At 62.5% G+C, this 15,782-nt stretch overlaps 4 protein-coding genes across 4 annotated transcripts; 2 read left to right on the forward strand and 2 right to left on the reverse strand.

Annotated features, from left to right (window-relative positions):
• Positions 1-2: 2 nt before the first annotated feature.
• On the reverse strand, positions 3-5,528 carry CHLRE_17g722150v5 (uncharacterized protein). The gene is made up of 13 exons (XM_043072279.1): positions 5,369-5,528; positions 5,195-5,298; positions 5,022-5,105; positions 4,588-4,700; positions 4,343-4,391; positions 3,986-4,067; positions 2,906-3,021; positions 2,380-2,699; positions 2,140-2,218; positions 1,807-1,962; positions 1,542-1,699; positions 1,178-1,331; positions 3-999 (listed from the first exon to the last, which is right to left on the reverse strand). The coding sequence occupies exons 1-13, from the start codon at positions 5,457-5,459 to the stop codon at positions 907-909; spliced, it is 1,599 nt and encodes a 532-aa protein (XP_042914738.1). The 5' UTR covers positions 5,460-5,528; the 3' UTR covers positions 3-906.
• Positions 5,529-5,628: 100 nt separating this feature from the next.
• CHLRE_17g722200v5 (uncharacterized protein) lies at positions 5,629-7,389 on the forward strand. The gene is made up of 3 exons (XM_001697073.2): positions 5,629-5,911; positions 6,042-6,174; positions 6,305-7,389. Exons 1-3 carry the CDS (start codon positions 5,774-5,776, stop codon positions 6,493-6,495), a joined length of 462 nt encoding a protein of 153 aa, XP_001697125.1. The 5' UTR covers positions 5,629-5,773; the 3' UTR covers positions 6,496-7,389.
• A 128-nt stretch (positions 7,390-7,517) lies between these two features.
• On the reverse strand, positions 7,518-12,818 carry CHLRE_17g722250v5 (uncharacterized protein). The gene is made up of 12 exons (XM_043072280.1): positions 12,336-12,818; positions 12,144-12,214; positions 11,794-11,920; positions 11,452-11,532; positions 11,116-11,198; positions 10,777-10,858; positions 10,553-10,587; positions 10,249-10,361; positions 9,708-10,048; positions 9,130-9,550; positions 8,789-8,892; positions 7,518-8,601 (listed from the first exon to the last, which is right to left on the reverse strand). Exons 1-12 carry the CDS (start codon positions 12,534-12,536, stop codon positions 8,125-8,127), a joined length of 2,136 nt encoding a protein of 711 aa, XP_042914739.1. The 5' UTR covers positions 12,537-12,818; the 3' UTR covers positions 7,518-8,124.
• A 385-nt stretch (positions 12,819-13,203) lies between these two features.
• On the forward strand, positions 13,204-15,780 carry CHLRE_17g722300v5 (uncharacterized protein). The gene is made up of 4 exons (XM_043072281.1): positions 13,204-13,446; positions 13,743-13,988; positions 14,363-14,751; positions 14,910-15,780. The coding sequence occupies exons 1-4, from the start codon at positions 13,440-13,442 to the stop codon at positions 15,075-15,077; spliced, it is 810 nt and encodes a 269-aa protein (XP_042914740.1). The 5' UTR covers positions 13,204-13,439; the 3' UTR covers positions 15,078-15,780.
• The last annotated feature ends 2 nt before the right edge of the window (positions 15,781-15,782 follow it).

A 15,782-nucleotide genomic window follows, 5' to 3' on the forward strand; every position in this document is an offset into this window, starting at 1 on the left:
GCACTAGCGTAATAGGACCATCCGTCTGGCGTAGTCTGGCGTGCATTGGCCGTGCAGGATTAAGGTCATGAGCGTGTCTGATCACACACCATTCCGCGCGGGGAGGGTACTGTGCTGTGGAATGAGAACCTGTCGGGGGATGTTAGATTGCGAAACCATTCATTCTTTCCATTTTTAGACCTTCTTGAGTGCTTGAATTACATTCAGTGTAGACGGTAGTCGGCGTCACCTCGGTATGTAATGAGATCTCTCCGTCTCCCACATCCTCCTGATCCGCCTTCCTCCATCTGGATGGGGTGTTCGTGCCTCAAGAGCCAAGCGTCGTTCCAAGTGCACATGTCTGCAGTCTCCAATGTGGTTTGGTCACCACCACGCACAGTTTTTATTTGACGTCAAAATTGTTCCGTTCCCCACTATCGTATGCTTGAAACCGGCAAGAAACGGGCAAACGGCATATCATCGCCCAAGCCGTGCGCCCGAGTCTGCTTAGGTGAATTATCAACCCGAAGCGTCTTGGCATGCGCCGCACACCCGCTAGTCCACCATCCGCGACCTCCGACCCATACATAGATAGCACAGCCTGTTTCCTCATCTACCCATTTGAGTTACGCTAGGGTAGGGGTACATGGCACCCTCCAAACATCTTTCATATCTGCCCCTAATCCATATTGGTGTTGTGCCAAGCCCCTACAACGCCGCACGCATGCATAATGGGCTCATCTCCGGTCCCTGTGTTCAGCCTACCCACCCGCACCCATGCGCGGTATTCCCCGACTCCCGCACAACCTTCCAGTATCCGCCAACGCTGCCACATGCTGCCAGTGGCGAAGTGCTGGCGCCGCTCAGAGCTAGAGTTCCGGCCAGGCCCATTGCGTCCTGAGCTAGCCAGCAGCTCGCGCCAGCTGCTTAGGAGCCCTTCTTGTTGTGGTGGTTGGGCAGCGAGGCCAGGTGCGCGCGCATCTCCTCCAGGTTGAAGCCCTCCCAAGCCTGGTGCAGGCACTGCAGGAAGGAAAAATACCAAGCACGACAGGAAGGCACCGACCAGGGTTAGCCACACACCCCACATTCCACAGTACGGTCACACAAGCCGCTTGCTTCCTTCTCAATGTCGCATATGCGGAATCCCACAGCAGCTGCAATGCCCCCCCCCTGCGACCAACACGTCGGCCCCACGCACCTTGAAATTGCGGTTGGCGCGCCACACAGCGCTGTTGCACTTGAAGCCCGAGCCGAAGCCCATCTGCCAGATGCGGTCGCCGCGGCGCATGCCGTTGAACGACTCCAGGTACGCCAGCACGTACCAGATGGACGCCGACGACACGTTGCCGTACCTGCACGGCGACACAGCAAGGCGAAGATTGCGGTCAGACAGCCAGGCGAGGATCGTCGTCACGCCAGCAAGGGCACGCCTGTCACGCTGTTTGCCTACACTACAAGCGCATGCGGACAGCCCGTGGCTGGCCACATGCGCCATGGTGGAACCACGCCGCTCGACTGCTGCAAGAGGCTGGAGACTTAAAACAGGGCCAGGCCAGGCTCACCGGTACAACGCCGCGCGCGAGGGCTCCACCATGTCGTTTGTGAGCTGCAGCTGCCGCTCGATCTCGTCGATCACGGCGCGGCCGCCGGTGTGGATGCACACCTTGTCAAAGGCCAGCTTGAAGTCCGGGATGTAGGGCTTGCCGCGGTAGCCGAACACCTGAACGGCGGCGAGAGCCAAGGGGCACGCTCAGCAGGGTTTTACGCGCCCAGGCCGAGGCCGCTATTAGCAGGCTGGTGTGTAACGGATATCCCAGGCACCCGCACCTTGCGCGCCACCAGGTTGAAGAAGAACAGCAGCTGCTCGCTCAGCGGCAGCACCAGCGGCCCCAGCGTGGTCACGTTGATCTTCAGCGCCTCGCCCGCCACCGCAAACAGCTCCTTGGTCAACCGCACGCCGATGTTGCGCTCCGAGTCCTCCATCTGGTTTGTAGAAATGAGGTGGCCAGAGGTGGACGGAATCAGTATGGAGTCAGGTCAAGGCAAAAGCAGGCAGTCATGTGTACACCATGCATGATCGATACCGGTACCGGTGTTCCGCCCCCGCCGCCGCACAGCCGGACCCGTTGCCTCGCCCCCTGCCCGCTGCTCGGCCGTCACCTGGAAGATGCAGCTGTAGGCCTCGTCCTTGGCGCCCAGGTGGGTGCGCACGGTGTGCATCAGCTCGTACTTGGAGCGCCTGCGTCCGCACACCACAGATGAAGTTGCAGTCAGGGACCGCTCCTCAACGGACCTCCCCTGGTGCCGCCCATTCCCTGATCCCATTCGCCACCACCACCACTTCCTTAGTTCCTTTCCTGCGCCTTTGATGTCCCGAGCGCCCTGGACCAGACCACGCACCAGGCGTCGCGGCGGCGGTTGGACAGCAGAATGGCGGCGCCGCCCACGCGGAAGAGGCAGTTGGGCAGCAGCTTGTCGCGGTCGTTGCCAAAGTACCAGTTCTGCGTGATGTTCTCCGTGCTCACAACCAGCGCGTAGGTGGAGGGGTGCAGCTGCAGCAGCTGCTTGGCCAGGTCGATGGAGATGGGCGAAGCGGAGCAGCCCATGCCGGCGAGGTTGTAGGACAGGATGCTGGAGCGCATTTTGAACTTGTTGATGATCATAGCCGTCAGCGAGGGCGTGGGGTTGAATAGAGAGCAGTTCAGCACCAGGACGCCAATCTGCGCGGCACGGGGTGGGGCAGGGTGAGTAGAAGCATGGGATGGGGCGCGATGCAGGGGCCAACTCCGGGTCGCACCCGCCGCCGTCGTACCGCCTCGTACCGCCGCCGTCATACCCTACTCATTCCCCACAACAGCATCACTCACGCCGACACCCAGCCAGCTGCCCTCTCAGCCCCTACAACCCAACCTCCACCTGCACACACCTGCTTGGGGTGCACGCCCGTCCTCTGCAGCAGCTCCTCGATGATAGGGAACACCACCATCTCAAACTCCTTGCGCGCATTCTCCATGGTGCACTCGGGCGGAACGGTCTGGACAGCTGCGAGCGACAATCGAGCGACAGGGAGCGGTTGAGGTGGCGGCTTGAGTGGGAAGTCCGCAAGATGCACCCCCGGTATGCACTCCAGACTGCAACTGGGGCGCGACTGCACCTCTGGAAGTGGGTGTGCCTGTTGTCCCGTTGACGTGGTTGGCCATGCTTGCGTAGTGCATAAGGCCTTGCATGTGCACATGTGCAAGGTATTAACAGGCGGGAATGCGTCATGGTCTTGTGCGTCATGGTTCATGCATGGATGCTTGTTAGTTGTGTACATGCCGGTTGGGTGCGGATGGAGGTATCTGTGTGCGAGGACTGGGTGTGACGAACGGCGCATGCTGTGGAGCACGTAGCGAACGCAGTGGGGCTTTTCCAGAACACCAGACGCTACTAGACATGGTTGGGGTGGGTTGGATGCTCATGCCAAGCCCTGATGCAACCCGCCAGTACCAAGGCGCAAACGGATATGCTTCAGGCACATATGCATGCCGCTGACCCAGCCCGCGCTGACCCGTGTCCATGTCGCCGCTGTCCATCAGGCGCGCTGCTTCGAGACGGGTCGCTGCGTCCGCGGACGGATAGCCGGGGCTTCCAACGCTGCAACCGAGCCCTATGTACGGAGGGGGTCACATCGGCGGCCAGCGTCTTTGCTTGCTCTCGCACTCTCGCTCTCGGACGCGCACTCAACAAATTCGGAGGTGAGGGCTACTTGGGTTACTCGACTCCCTACGTGCCCGATTCCTTTCGTGCTGGCATAGTGATGAACACCTTGAGCCATGTGCGCTCACGCACAACTTGCAAGCATCGTGGTGGGCGCGTGCCACAACATAAGCTCTGGGACTGCGCCAGACGACATGCCCGAGTTCGCGCATGCACTAGGCATGCGCACTGGTGCCCCTCCCCCAACACAAGCACCCAAGTGCCCCGCTTAGCGAAGCCATTCGTCATCGTCCCATCGCTCTCTCACCAGGCGGCAGGTAGGTCTCCTGACCCAGGCCGGAGCGGGTCATGATCTTCTCCTGGAACTCCAGAGCCTCGTCCGTGAAGCGCTGTGTGTTGAGAAAACGCGATCGAGTGAAACAAAATTATGGTGCTAGAACAGCAGACAAGAAGGGGGGGTCGCAGAAGCCGCTGTGCTAGTTGGTGACCAATCCATAGACAGACCGGAAATGATGGGCAGCATCCATGCGAACCCTCGCAGCAGCCGTCTGTACATGGGGTCCAACGACCCGGCACCAGGGTCACTGTGGGCCGCTCCCCTCGCCGCTCCCAACAATCCAACTTCAGCCACAGCCCACCACCCATCCACCCGGCTAACACTCACCCCGCACTTGCGGGAGCCGGCCATGAAACGCGTGTAGGTAGCCATCCAACTGCGTGGGTAAGCGGCGGGCGCACGTAGTCTCAGGGGCATCAAGAGGCGTTTGCGCTGCAACGGGAAGCACCAGCTGCGTGCTCGCCCACACGATCGTCGCGAGTGACAACCTGCCGTCAAACTGAACTGTACGCAGCTCCTTCCGCAGATGCCCCACCCTGACTCGGATCCCCGCTCTGGCACTTGGTTTCTACCTGTCAGGCGCGCGGTAGACCTGGAAGTCTACTAGGTAGACCGGGCGTGTCCGTAGGATGTAGTAGCTGATGACCACACCCATCAGCGCAGCTATCGTGGCGATGACCGTCACCTGCGCACGTCGTCAACGGCCAAGTATCGGTATGCTGAGGATGAACACGACGAGGATAGCGTGCACACGCCCCGGATATTGAGAGGGGTGCTTGAATACCCGGGCTGGCGGCACACGGGCCGATGCAGGGGTTGGCTAACAGCCCTGGCCCCTCCGCACCCCGGTCACACAGGACGTCGTGGGCATATCCGCGCCGCCGGAAAGTGCAAATATCTTCTAATCAAAAGGCCCGGTAGTCGCCCATACACCGCTGCCGCCCACACGCCGACACAGCCTGCCGACAGCGCGCTGATGCGCACAAATGTGTTGGGAGCTGCTCACCAAGTTGAACGTCAGGTCGGTCTGCTTCGCGACGCCCACCAAGCGCGTCAGTTCGCCCGTCCGGTGCATGTTCACGAGCTCCAGCTGCACGCAAATGCAGGCAACTTCTTGAGTGAGGGGACGGCACATCCTAGGGGACGCGTCCGAGCTCCGGCTTTCCGCCGCGCGCGTACCAGGAGCATGCCCGCCAGCGGCACCAGAGCAATAGTCAAAACATAGGACATCAGGAACGTATAGCCGCGCTTGACATATTTGAACGCGACGCTGCGGCGGTAATCTGCGAGCGTTCAAGTTCAAGAATGTGACTTCACCCGCTGCTCGACGCGACCGCTTGCAGAGGAACGCACCAGGGAAGTTCAAGGCGCTCCTATGACCTCCATTTGTTGTCGTCACCGTCGCGGTGACCGCGGGCTGCGCGGGCTCGCCGTGCGCGGCCATTTCAGAACGTTTTCTATTACCCTCCCGTGTCAAGTTGACTAGTTCTTGCTAAGCACAGTGATCTGGAAGGATGTGGGGCTTTGGGGCTCTTGTGTGCATCGCGCGAGGCGGGGGAACTACCTGCATGGACTTTCCGCGGCAAATGCCCCATGGTGGCTTACCTTACGCAGTTCCAGCGCCAACGCAGCCCGGTCACAGTTGCAAAGCTGCTGCTGACCCAAGTTCTATCTGTATAACACCTGCACACCGAGTATCCGCTCAAAGCCCGCGCTTGCGACCCCTCATACTTGCGTCATCCAGACTCATCTTGCGAAATGGCAGCTAAACCAAGCGGACCCCGCACTTTGGTCAACACGATCAAGCTACTTGTGAATGCGGGAGCAGCTAAGCCAGCTCCTCCAGTTGGCCCCGCCCTCGGCCAAGCAGGGCTGAACATTATGGCGTTCTGCAAGGTGCGTGCGCGCCCGGCGGTTCCATGTTTGGTGCATTGTAATAGCTTCACATGCTCTGCATGAGCGCACCGCGGCCATGCGTGACACTCACGTAGCTACGCGTGTCAAACCGTGTACCACCCGGCCGCAGGAGTTCAACGCGAAGACCGCCAACTACAAGGAGGGCACACTGCTGCGCGTTAAAGTGCGCGTCTTCAGCGACAAGTCTTACGAGTGGGACCTGAAGACACCGCCCAGCACCTGGCTTATCAAGAAGGCCGCAGGTGCGGTACTCGTCTTGTTTGCCCGCTTAACCGAAAGTCCGCTGCCCGCCCTCCCCGCTGTCACATCGCCAGCTAGCGACCGTGTGCCTGCCGATTGGTTGCGCTGACTTATCTCTTGCGGATCTTGCAGGCCTGGCGCGCGCCGCGGACCGGCCAGGGCACGAGCTGTCGGGCACAGTCTCTCTGAAGCACCTGTATGAGATCGCGCGCGTCAAGCAGCGGGACACACCCAACCTGCCTCTGCAGTCCATCGTTACGGCGCTGCTCAGCACCTGTCGCAGCATGGGTGTGCGCGTCGTGGCGCGCCCCGAGGAGGCGTGAGCGACGGCAGCCTCCCCTTTCCCCACCTCATTCGCAAGGCACTGCACAGCTTTGGCCCGCTGCAGGGGCGCCCGCTACGTTGGCAGTCCCCACGGCATGCTGTTGGCAGTCCAGGTGATGGCGTTCCTCAACGCCAGAACTTCCGCGGCTTGCGCGTGCCCTGCCTGCGCGCCGCAGTGTCCCGGTGGCCCGCGCTCCCGCCTGCCACCGCGTGCGGCCTTGCCTGCAGCGGATGGCGGCGGCTGTCCTGCGGACGCTTCTCACGCCCAACTTTCAGCAAGCAGTGGGATGCGGCTTCCCATACAAGCCAGCCGGACGCACCCGTATCACAGCTAAGGGCGCCAGTTGGTGGTAGTCTGGCCCGTCCTGCACGCCCCCTGGTCGAGGTCATGCGCCGTGTATGCACCCGCTTCCGTGGAGGTGGACACCTCTAGTAGCTTCGGGCGTTCACAGCATCGGCAGTGGGTCATAGGCTGTATGCGGATGGCATTGCTGTCCGTGCTACTTCATTGACGCCCTGGCCGTAGGGGCCTGGGTCTGCTCGCCCTGCCCCGCGCGGCTGGCAGGTCCGTTGCCGCTCTTGGGGGGGCAGCTAGGACATAGATGGTTGGACGAGGCGCATGCCTGTGGGTGTACGCAGGATGCCTGATGACGATTGCTTACACTCGGCTACACTGGTGTGGTTCTGGTGCTGCGTCACCCGTTTAGTCGCAGTTGCGGTGCAAGGGGCTGTCGTGAGCTGGCGCATCTGTCGTGCATCGTGAGCCTCGGGCTCCCGAACATGCATTGCATGTAACCACTTGCACCGCTTGCACCAAGATGCGCTTGCAGTGCAGCGTGCGACAATCGGATTGGCAAACTGAAGTCGTCCAGAAAATGTAATGGTGCATCTGGAAAGTGGGCATGAATGTGCTGAGACAGGGCAAGTGGGTGCATGGCCCGCTGCGTGCAATCACTCAGCCCGCACGCAACACATACTGCAGCCGCGGCCGTTGCACATAGGTTGCAGGCGTGTTGCCGTGTAGCGAAAGAGGTTACATGCAAGGTGACGGTCATGGACAGAGTTAGAGCCCCAAAGACGTACGAAGCACGTAAGCATCTTCGATAAGCATACCCGCAGAGGGAACCCTTAACACGCTGCGCCTCACTGAGATGGAAGCTCCCACCAAACGGCTCACTACAAACGCACTTCACAGCACCGTGGCCTCCTGGGTCCCCCCTATCGCCCAGGGGCCGCGCGCCACCCGCACTGAGCCGCCAGCATCCAGCGACGGGACCGCCTTCGCCCCATGCGTTGTGACCACTTGGGATCGGTGGCGGGATGTACGGGGGCATATTTACAAAAACTCTCTTCTCTGGCCATACGCGCCGCCGCCCTGCTGCAAAGCACCTGCAGCAGCAGCGCCGGCGGCAGCACCTGCCGCCGCCGCTGCCGCCGCCGCTGCCGCCGCCGCTCGCAGCGCTGCGCCGGGCGCGCGCGCCTGCGTCCTCCTCCACCTCCTCCGCCGCTCCCGTCCTGGCGTGCGCCGCCTCCTGGTCCACCGCCAGGGTCGGGGCTACGTACGCATCACACCTGCTTGCCAACGCCGCTTCGGCCCTACAGCGCACAGGCCCCTGCCCCACCAACAACTAGCTCTCCCAGTACCCATCATCGGCGTATGCGTCTGGAACATTGGCAGCTGGCGGCATCGCGTCGGCTGCTGCCGGAGCGGCCGCCGGCGTAGCGGTGCCTGCCGTCCTGCGCCTGTCGGTGGCCCGCGCACGGGCAGACCCTAAGGCCGCGGCGGCCGCTGAAGCTGCGACAGGACGGAAGGTCGCACGCGGCGAGCTCTGCTGCCCATCGCTATCCTGCTGGCCGTGTCCCCGGGGCGTGAGCACTCGCCTGGGCGCCCCCTGCTCCTGCTCCTCCTGCTCCTCCCGCACCTCATCCGCGGCGCTGTCATGGGGCCTGCTGGTCGCCGCCGCGGTGGCCGCCGCTGCCTCATCATCGCCGGCGCGGGAAGCAGCGCCACGCCTGTCTCGTCCAGACGCCTCCACTGGCGCGAACCGGGGCCCGGCAGCGGCTGCCGCGCGGCTCGCGAGGTCGCGTATCTGGTACCCGGCCACCTGTTGCCGTGTTGCGCGGGTGGAGCAAGGCGCATGAGCAGTGGGAAGGAAGGGTCAGGCAGTTTGTTTCAGTCCCAAATGGGACACGCGCTCTGCAAGCCACGAGAATTGGTGCAATCGTGCGCACAACAGGTGCTCTTAAAACACAACGGTAGGGCTGTTTAGGCAGGCGCCTGCGTGTGCGCACCTGAACCTCCATTCCACTGAGGGTCAGGCGGTGCTTGGACTGCGGCTTGAGCTTCAGGTACTTGAAGGGGTCGGGGTTGCCGGAGATAACGGAGGCGGATGCGCCTGCACACAGCACAAACGGCACACGCAGCATCTTGCACATTGTGTTCCGAGGCCGGGGGGAGGTTGTAGCCGTCCATGTGGAGAACAGAGTGATGACATGACAAATATGAAGTGCTGACTTCTGACGGGGGTGGTGCGGGGACGAAGCGTACACGGCCATTTGCAGGCTGCCCAGTCCTTCCTCAGACCGCGGCCCGGCTCCCATAACATTCTCCGTGAAGCCGCGGCACAGCTCACCTGGGCACTGCCGGTATAGGAACCCGTCCAGGCTCTTCCACGCCGCAGCCAGGAACGCGTCCTCGCCCTCAGGTGACGGCGCGACCGCCGCCGCTGCCGGCCCTGCACGCTCGTACCGCCCCCTGAAACTGCCCCCACTGGCACTCCCGCCGAACTCCTCCTCAGCCTCCGCCTCCTCCCCATCGCCGCCCTCGCCCCAGTCGTCGCGACCCTCCGACCATACCCTCCTGCTCCTGCTACTGCCGCTGCTGCTGCTGCTGCTGCCGCTGCTGCCGTCTAGGCGGGAGCCCCAGGGCGGGTTGCACACCACGTGTGTGGGCGGCTCCGGCAGTTCCACCTGCCCGCAGTCCGCCAGGCTGAGCTCCAGCATGTTGTACACACCCGCCTTGCGCGCTTGCCGCTCCGCTAGACCAAGGGCGCCCTGCAGGCGGTGGCAAAGCACAGGGCGGCCACGTGAGCACGTGGGGACACCCACAGGCAGTAATACAAGTTGTACTCGTTGCACGCGCAATGTCAGTTCCAACCAACATTTCACCACATCACGACAAACACCACGGGTAGCGCGGGCCCCGCCCCACCTCGTGAACGTCGATGCCAACGAGGCGGCCGCGCCATGGCGGCCGCACGCGCGCCCTCGCCGCCTCCACCTGCTCCGTCCAGGCCGCTGAGTCGTAGTCGCCCCAGTGCTGGAACGGCCAGGCGCCCTCGGCCAGCGGAGCCTCGCGCCTCGTGCCGCCGCCACCGCCGCCGCCGCCGCCGCCGCCGCGAGGCGCAGAGGAGCCTGAGGAGCTCGAGGAGGCCGTGGGAGCGGGGGGCAGCTTGAGGGAGCGCGTGAGCCCCGGGGCGATGTCGCGCGCCATGAGCGCCGCTTCAATCAGCAGAGTGCCTGAGCCGCACATGGGGTCAGCCAGGACCAGGCCTGTGTGCAGTGGTGGCAGTATCGCGATGTGAGATGTTTCGGTAATTCAGTTTAAGGATCGTATGGAAGTAAACTGGTGGTCGGTTGTGGGGCTTGGGTTTGAGCGCTTGTGCCCACTGCACGGCACCCGGAGCCGGTGTAGCTTATAGCATGAGCCCCAACCCAACGCCAGTGCTGGAAGCAGGTGGCCTCGCCCTTACCCTCGCCGTCTCCTGCCTCCTCCAGCGCCTGGCGCCAGCCCGACATGAGCAGAACGCCCGCTGCCGCCGCCTCATTCAGCGCCGCGCGGTGCATCACATCCCGGTAGCCGCGCCTGCAGAGTGGGGCACACAAGGGGCGGCGCGATGGGCGCAGCGGCAAGTGTGGGCTGGTGGTGACAGGGGCAGGGGAGATGACCAGGAGCTGGATGGGAGCTGGGTGTACACTAGGCGGGATCAGCGCACGCATCGCAGGTGCGGAGCTGCAGTAGCCAACATGTTTTACCGCGCCCACTGCCTCACTCACCGGTGCAGCGACTCGCCGCTCATGTCACGATACACCTGGAAGCACCGAAGCGAAGACGTGTGGCCATACGAAGATGAGGAATTCTACATGGCGTGTGGACAGCCGGCTGCCACGGCAGCGCCCCCGCCGCCCTTGGTCTCGCTTAAGTTGGGATTGACATGCACCGCTCGCCATCCCCAAACCCCTACCCTCCGCCATCGACGCGCCGCTAGCCCCAGCCCCACCTTGATGTGGTCCTTGTAGCAGGTGACGTACAAGGGCACGTCCGCCACCTTGCCCTTCTCAGGCGGCGCCGGCTTGTCCGACCTGCCGCCACAACACAGAGGGCCAAACCAAACCACCACTACTCGGCTCGACAACATCATGTTCGCTTGTGTTGCGCTTTTTCAAGCACGTCGATCACTGTGCAACACTGCTCGCAGGCGCCAGATGCTGCCGGCGGCTCCCAGGCACGCTCTCCTGGCGCTTACGCACGGCAGGCACCCCGCCCCGTCCCGCCGCGCCGCGCCCCTAGCCCTAGCCCTGACTGCCGCGCTTGTTCGCCGCTCCTGCACCGCTCCTACCTGTGCTGCCGGATGTTGTCGCACACGGCGTCTTTGACACGCGACCAGACCAGCTGCGTGGTGGAGATGTCGGTGCAGCTCCACTGCGTGGCGGTGGGAGGGCGGGGCCGCGCTCTGTCGGATCACAGGGGCTCGCCGAATTCCGTAGCTGCATCCCCAGAACCCGGGCTGGTACAATGGGCGCACCATGGTACGCGTGTGCGGCAGAATTTTACAGCCCCTTACACCGTGATCAGAAGAGACGCGCGGGCGCCGCACGTAGCCGATGCAGACGTCAGGCCCGCCCCGAAGCCATGGCCGCCGTGCAGCACCCCACCCGCCCATCCGCCCACCCACCAGGCGCGGCTCCACGCTGAATGAGGCGCCGCGCGGGATGATGTCGTGCCAGGGCGCCGCCTCATACACCATGTCGTACAGCTGCGGTGTGGCGCAGGCGATGAGCGTGTGTTGTGTATGGTTGTGTCGTTGAAAGTCCAGTCCGGGCATGCGTGCACCCGGCTGAGCCACGACCAGTCACGACATGGCTGGCCTATGCATGCGGGCACAGGCGTGTGTGCACACATCCTTACCAACCGCGGCGCCAACCGACACGCCTTCGCCCTCAACAATCCCCTGTGCCAACCGGGCCCCAGCACCCCTGGCACCCCCACGCCGCCGCCGCCTGCGCCGCCACCTCACCGCCTGTCCTCCCCGCTTCCCCGCTTGTGGGTCAGCCCCCAGCTCCCCCTCTGCCAACAGCGCCATCACGCGGATGGCAGCGCGCAGGTGCAGGTTCGCGGCGTAGCCGTCCGACAGCCGCCGCGCGCTGTGGGCACCGACACCACAGGGAGGGTGCGAGGGGTGCGAGTGGGCGCTGGGGCAAATGCACTGAGCGCACTTGGAGAATCGGCCAAAGTGAGGGCTTTAGGCGAAGTATAGAACCACATGTCAGAGTCAACGAAGATGGCAGGGGGGCGCAGGCGTGGCCCCGCAGCGGCCTAGAAGCCTGGAGCCGTCCTCGCCCCAGTCCCGTCCGATACTGGACTCACACAAACGACACTCCGGCCCTGCCGGGCTCCACGCCCCTGAACCCCAGTGACAACAGCTCATTGGCCACCACCTGGGGGGCAGGCGGTGGAGAAGACATGAGCCACAGAAGACGGTTGGAGTTGATGGGGCATGTTTTGCGTTCCGCTCATGCACCCGCCGTGGACGCAGACAGTCAGGTGCGGGCGCCGCACCTGCTCCAGGCCCGGGTGGCAGGTGGCGAAGAAGGATACCCAGCCGCTGGGCGTTGCGCTGGGCGCAGACTCTTCACCCCTTGGTTGCGAGCGCAGAAGCTGGGGACTGGCTCCCCTGCGGTGCCCTCCAGCGGCTGGCCGGAGTGCCTGGCGGCAAACCATGCTCCGCCCGGCGTGCTGCCTCCCCAGGAGCGAAGACATTCCCGTTCTAAGCATTTTAGGACTAACGGTCACGAATACTGGGCAGACCGCGCTTCGTAGAAATTAACTCTCGTGACTTTGCGGCGGCCGAGCTGGCCGCAGGACTGGCGAACGGAGTTATGCAACAAATATTTTGAGTTAAGTAATTATGGCATTCTACAAAGGGCAGAGACTAGGTCCTCAATGAGGCGCTCCGTCAGAAAGCGGTTTCACGAGGTGGCGGGAATGCGGTCCAATATGATGCAAACCCTATTCAGCAGGTCACAATGCAAGTGGGAATTGGGCAACATTGCAACTGTCAGCCCTCAATCGCTGTCCGACTCTCACAACCCCAACCGCGCGGTGCGCAAGCTTGAGCGTGCCGCGCCCTGCATCGCGGACCCCAGGACGCTACTGTGCTTTGGTCCACATGTGTGTGTTTAAGCAGCTTTGATGGCCATCACATGCGTCTGGGGCGTTGCGCGAGTGCCGGTTGGCAACGTCGGGGTACAGTAGGTAGGGGCCGCGCTCAACGCCAGCACTACCAATGGTATTATTGAACTACTTATCTGGTTCCGCGCGCCAGTAGTCTTCCATGTGCCGGATTGGGGTTGTCGGGATGGGCAGCGCGGTGGGCGGTCTAACAGAAGAGTGTCGCCCTGATTGTTATCTGCAGCTGCGCTCGCGTGCTAGAGCTCATCCGACTGCGCTTCATCCATCTGGCCAGTCGGCACCTAGCGTTAGCCTCACCTATCTGGCGCGTTGGGCGTGTAGAGCATCAAAGCATCGTTCGTCGCTTCTACGAGAAAGTACCCGTTTGATATCGTGACCATATCCACCGGGTTTACGTTGATCAGTCTTTGCTTGCGCAGCAGCGCATCGTCCCGCAACCAAACCTTGCTGGCGCGGGAGCTCAGTAGCGAAATGGCTGGTGAGTGGCCATCGTGGGCGGTGCAAGCGCTGCTGTTGATGGACAAGGTGCTGCTTTGGGTGTTTCCGGGGTATCCAGGGCGTCGGTTAGCGGCCACTCGCCAATGCGCGGACAATCACACCGCCACAACCAACCTCGTTCGAATCCGAATCTGAGCGACGCTGGACCACAACTACGAGCAAAGGCTGTGATAACTAGGCTGTGCTAGGGCACCGCACACCCACTTCTCGCACCGTATATGCAAATTGCTTGTTCACGCGCTCTACACACGCCCGCGGCTAACTTTCGTCCGGCAGGCAAGAGCACGATGGCCCTTGCTTGGGCACTTGTAGCGGCCATTCTCCTGGCCTCCGGTCCTGCCGAGGCCGCACGCAAAGCTTTCCTCAGCGACCTCGAGGCGAGCAGCAGTCAGGCAGCTGCCAGCAGGAGCGGGCGCCGCCTGCTGCACTCTGAAATTCCGGAGGGTGCTGATGTGGAGATTCTCGACAGCGCGGACTACGATGTTATCGAGGTCCTGAGCGCCGCGTATGATCCCATGATTGGTGAGTCCCCTAGTTTTACTCTTGCTCGAACGCGGCTCACGCAGCATCGTAGGGCTCGCGAAGCTTGCCAGGGTTGCTTGACATGGGCAGTCCATTTTGCTGGTTGGCCGCGAGGGTGTTGCACCTGGCGTGGAGTGCGGCGAGCTCGGGGGTCCGGCTTCCAGCGGCTGCCGCGCGGGGCTTCGTATGCTCGGCGTTATGTGAACGCCCCGCATTCAGCACAGCGGTTCGTTACAGATTGCGAGGTCGGGGGTGACAGAGGGAAGCGCTTGCTCAGCACCGGCCGTGGGGCTGTGCGCTGGCTTCAAATCCGAAGGCCTTGGTCTGGCGTGCCTTTGACCGGCTCCGAACTCCTCACTGTTGCTCCTCCCCAGGCGCATACGGCGGCTATGGCGTGTACGGATACTATGGCAACTTCTATGGCGTATATGGCTCTTACGCTGGTGACTTTTTTGTGGACTACATGTCTGAGCTTACCGACGAGGAGATCTTCGCTGAGCTGGACAAAGGCGAGCTGAACCCTGCCGGCGGGCAGCTTCCGGGCGGCCACCGCCGCAGCCTGCTGCAGCACCACATGGGCGACGGCCACGATCACGGCCACGGCTACATGGGGCAGGAGGTCCCCGTCGAGGACGCTGAGCTGCTGGACTGGCCGTTCGAGGTTACTGACTACGGCGCTGCCTTCGACGTCTTCGACAACGGTATGGGCAGCTACGGCATCTACTCTGGCTACGCCTATGGCTCGTACAGCGGCATGACCTCGGTAAGAAGATATACGTGCGCTGTGGAAACGCCGGAGGAGCCATGAGTCCCATAAGGACGCAGTGCGGAGAGGGAGCGTTGCAGCGTTTCTGGGGATCGCCCGTCCCATCGCCCGCTGACAGATTGCTGTAATGTGCCTTGTCGCTTTGTGTCCTGTAGGTCTACGGCGGCTACTACGGCGGCGAATGGTGGCTGGACGCCGAGGGCGTGTGGCAGCACGTGGAGGAGATGGGCACGGCCGCGTGGCTGCTGGACGACGCAGTGCAGCAGGCCGCTGAGGAGGACCTGGCGGCGAACATTGCCGAGGCCGGCAACATGCACATGTAAACGCAGGTGCTAGTCTGCTTGAGCCGCGTGTGCTATGTTCAGCGACGGCAACGTCGCAGCGTTGGGGTGCACCTGTCTCACGGTCATAGTTATTTGCGTGACGTCACTTGTATTTGGAACAGCAGCAGCAGCATGCTCGGGGGAGCCAATGGTAGTTAGTGCACACATTGTGGCCGCGCCGGTAGCGTCGGCGGTTTTCTTGCATTTACTGTGATTGATGGCGGGGCTGGCGGGGCCTGAGAATTCCATAGGGATATGTGTGCATGCAGCACGGGTGGCCGGACTCCCGATATCGGGAGGCACAGTGATTTACTACTGTGACCAGTGGTACCAAAGTGAGCCATCGGCACCGCATTTTCGCCATGTTAATTGTGAGCTTAGCGTGCGGTAAGAACTTCTACGGTGATTACCACGTCCTGCAAGCGTCGGGATAGCCATTGCTTTATCTACGGAATACCGTGATCTGCTGCATACGTGGGTGCGGTCAGGATGTGCGCCGCTGGTCGGATCTACCGTATTGAAGCCTGGGCGGGGCTTGACGTATAGTACGCTGCACGTTGGAGTGAGCACGTGTAAGCCTACAGGGAGTTTTCGTGGCACCGCGCATATGCGATGAAAGAAACATAATGGAAGACCCCGGCAGAGGGCGCACCATCCCATGCCAATGCAAGAGCACGCAGCCGCTGCTGCTGGTCCGCCCGACAT

The sequence above is a fragment of the Chlamydomonas reinhardtii genome, chromosome 17 (genome assembly GCF_000002595.2).
Source record: "Chlamydomonas reinhardtii strain CC-503 cw92 mt+ chromosome 17, whole genome shotgun sequence".
Classification (NCBI taxonomy): Eukaryota; Viridiplantae; Chlorophyta; class Chlorophyceae; order Chlamydomonadales; family Chlamydomonadaceae; genus Chlamydomonas; species Chlamydomonas reinhardtii.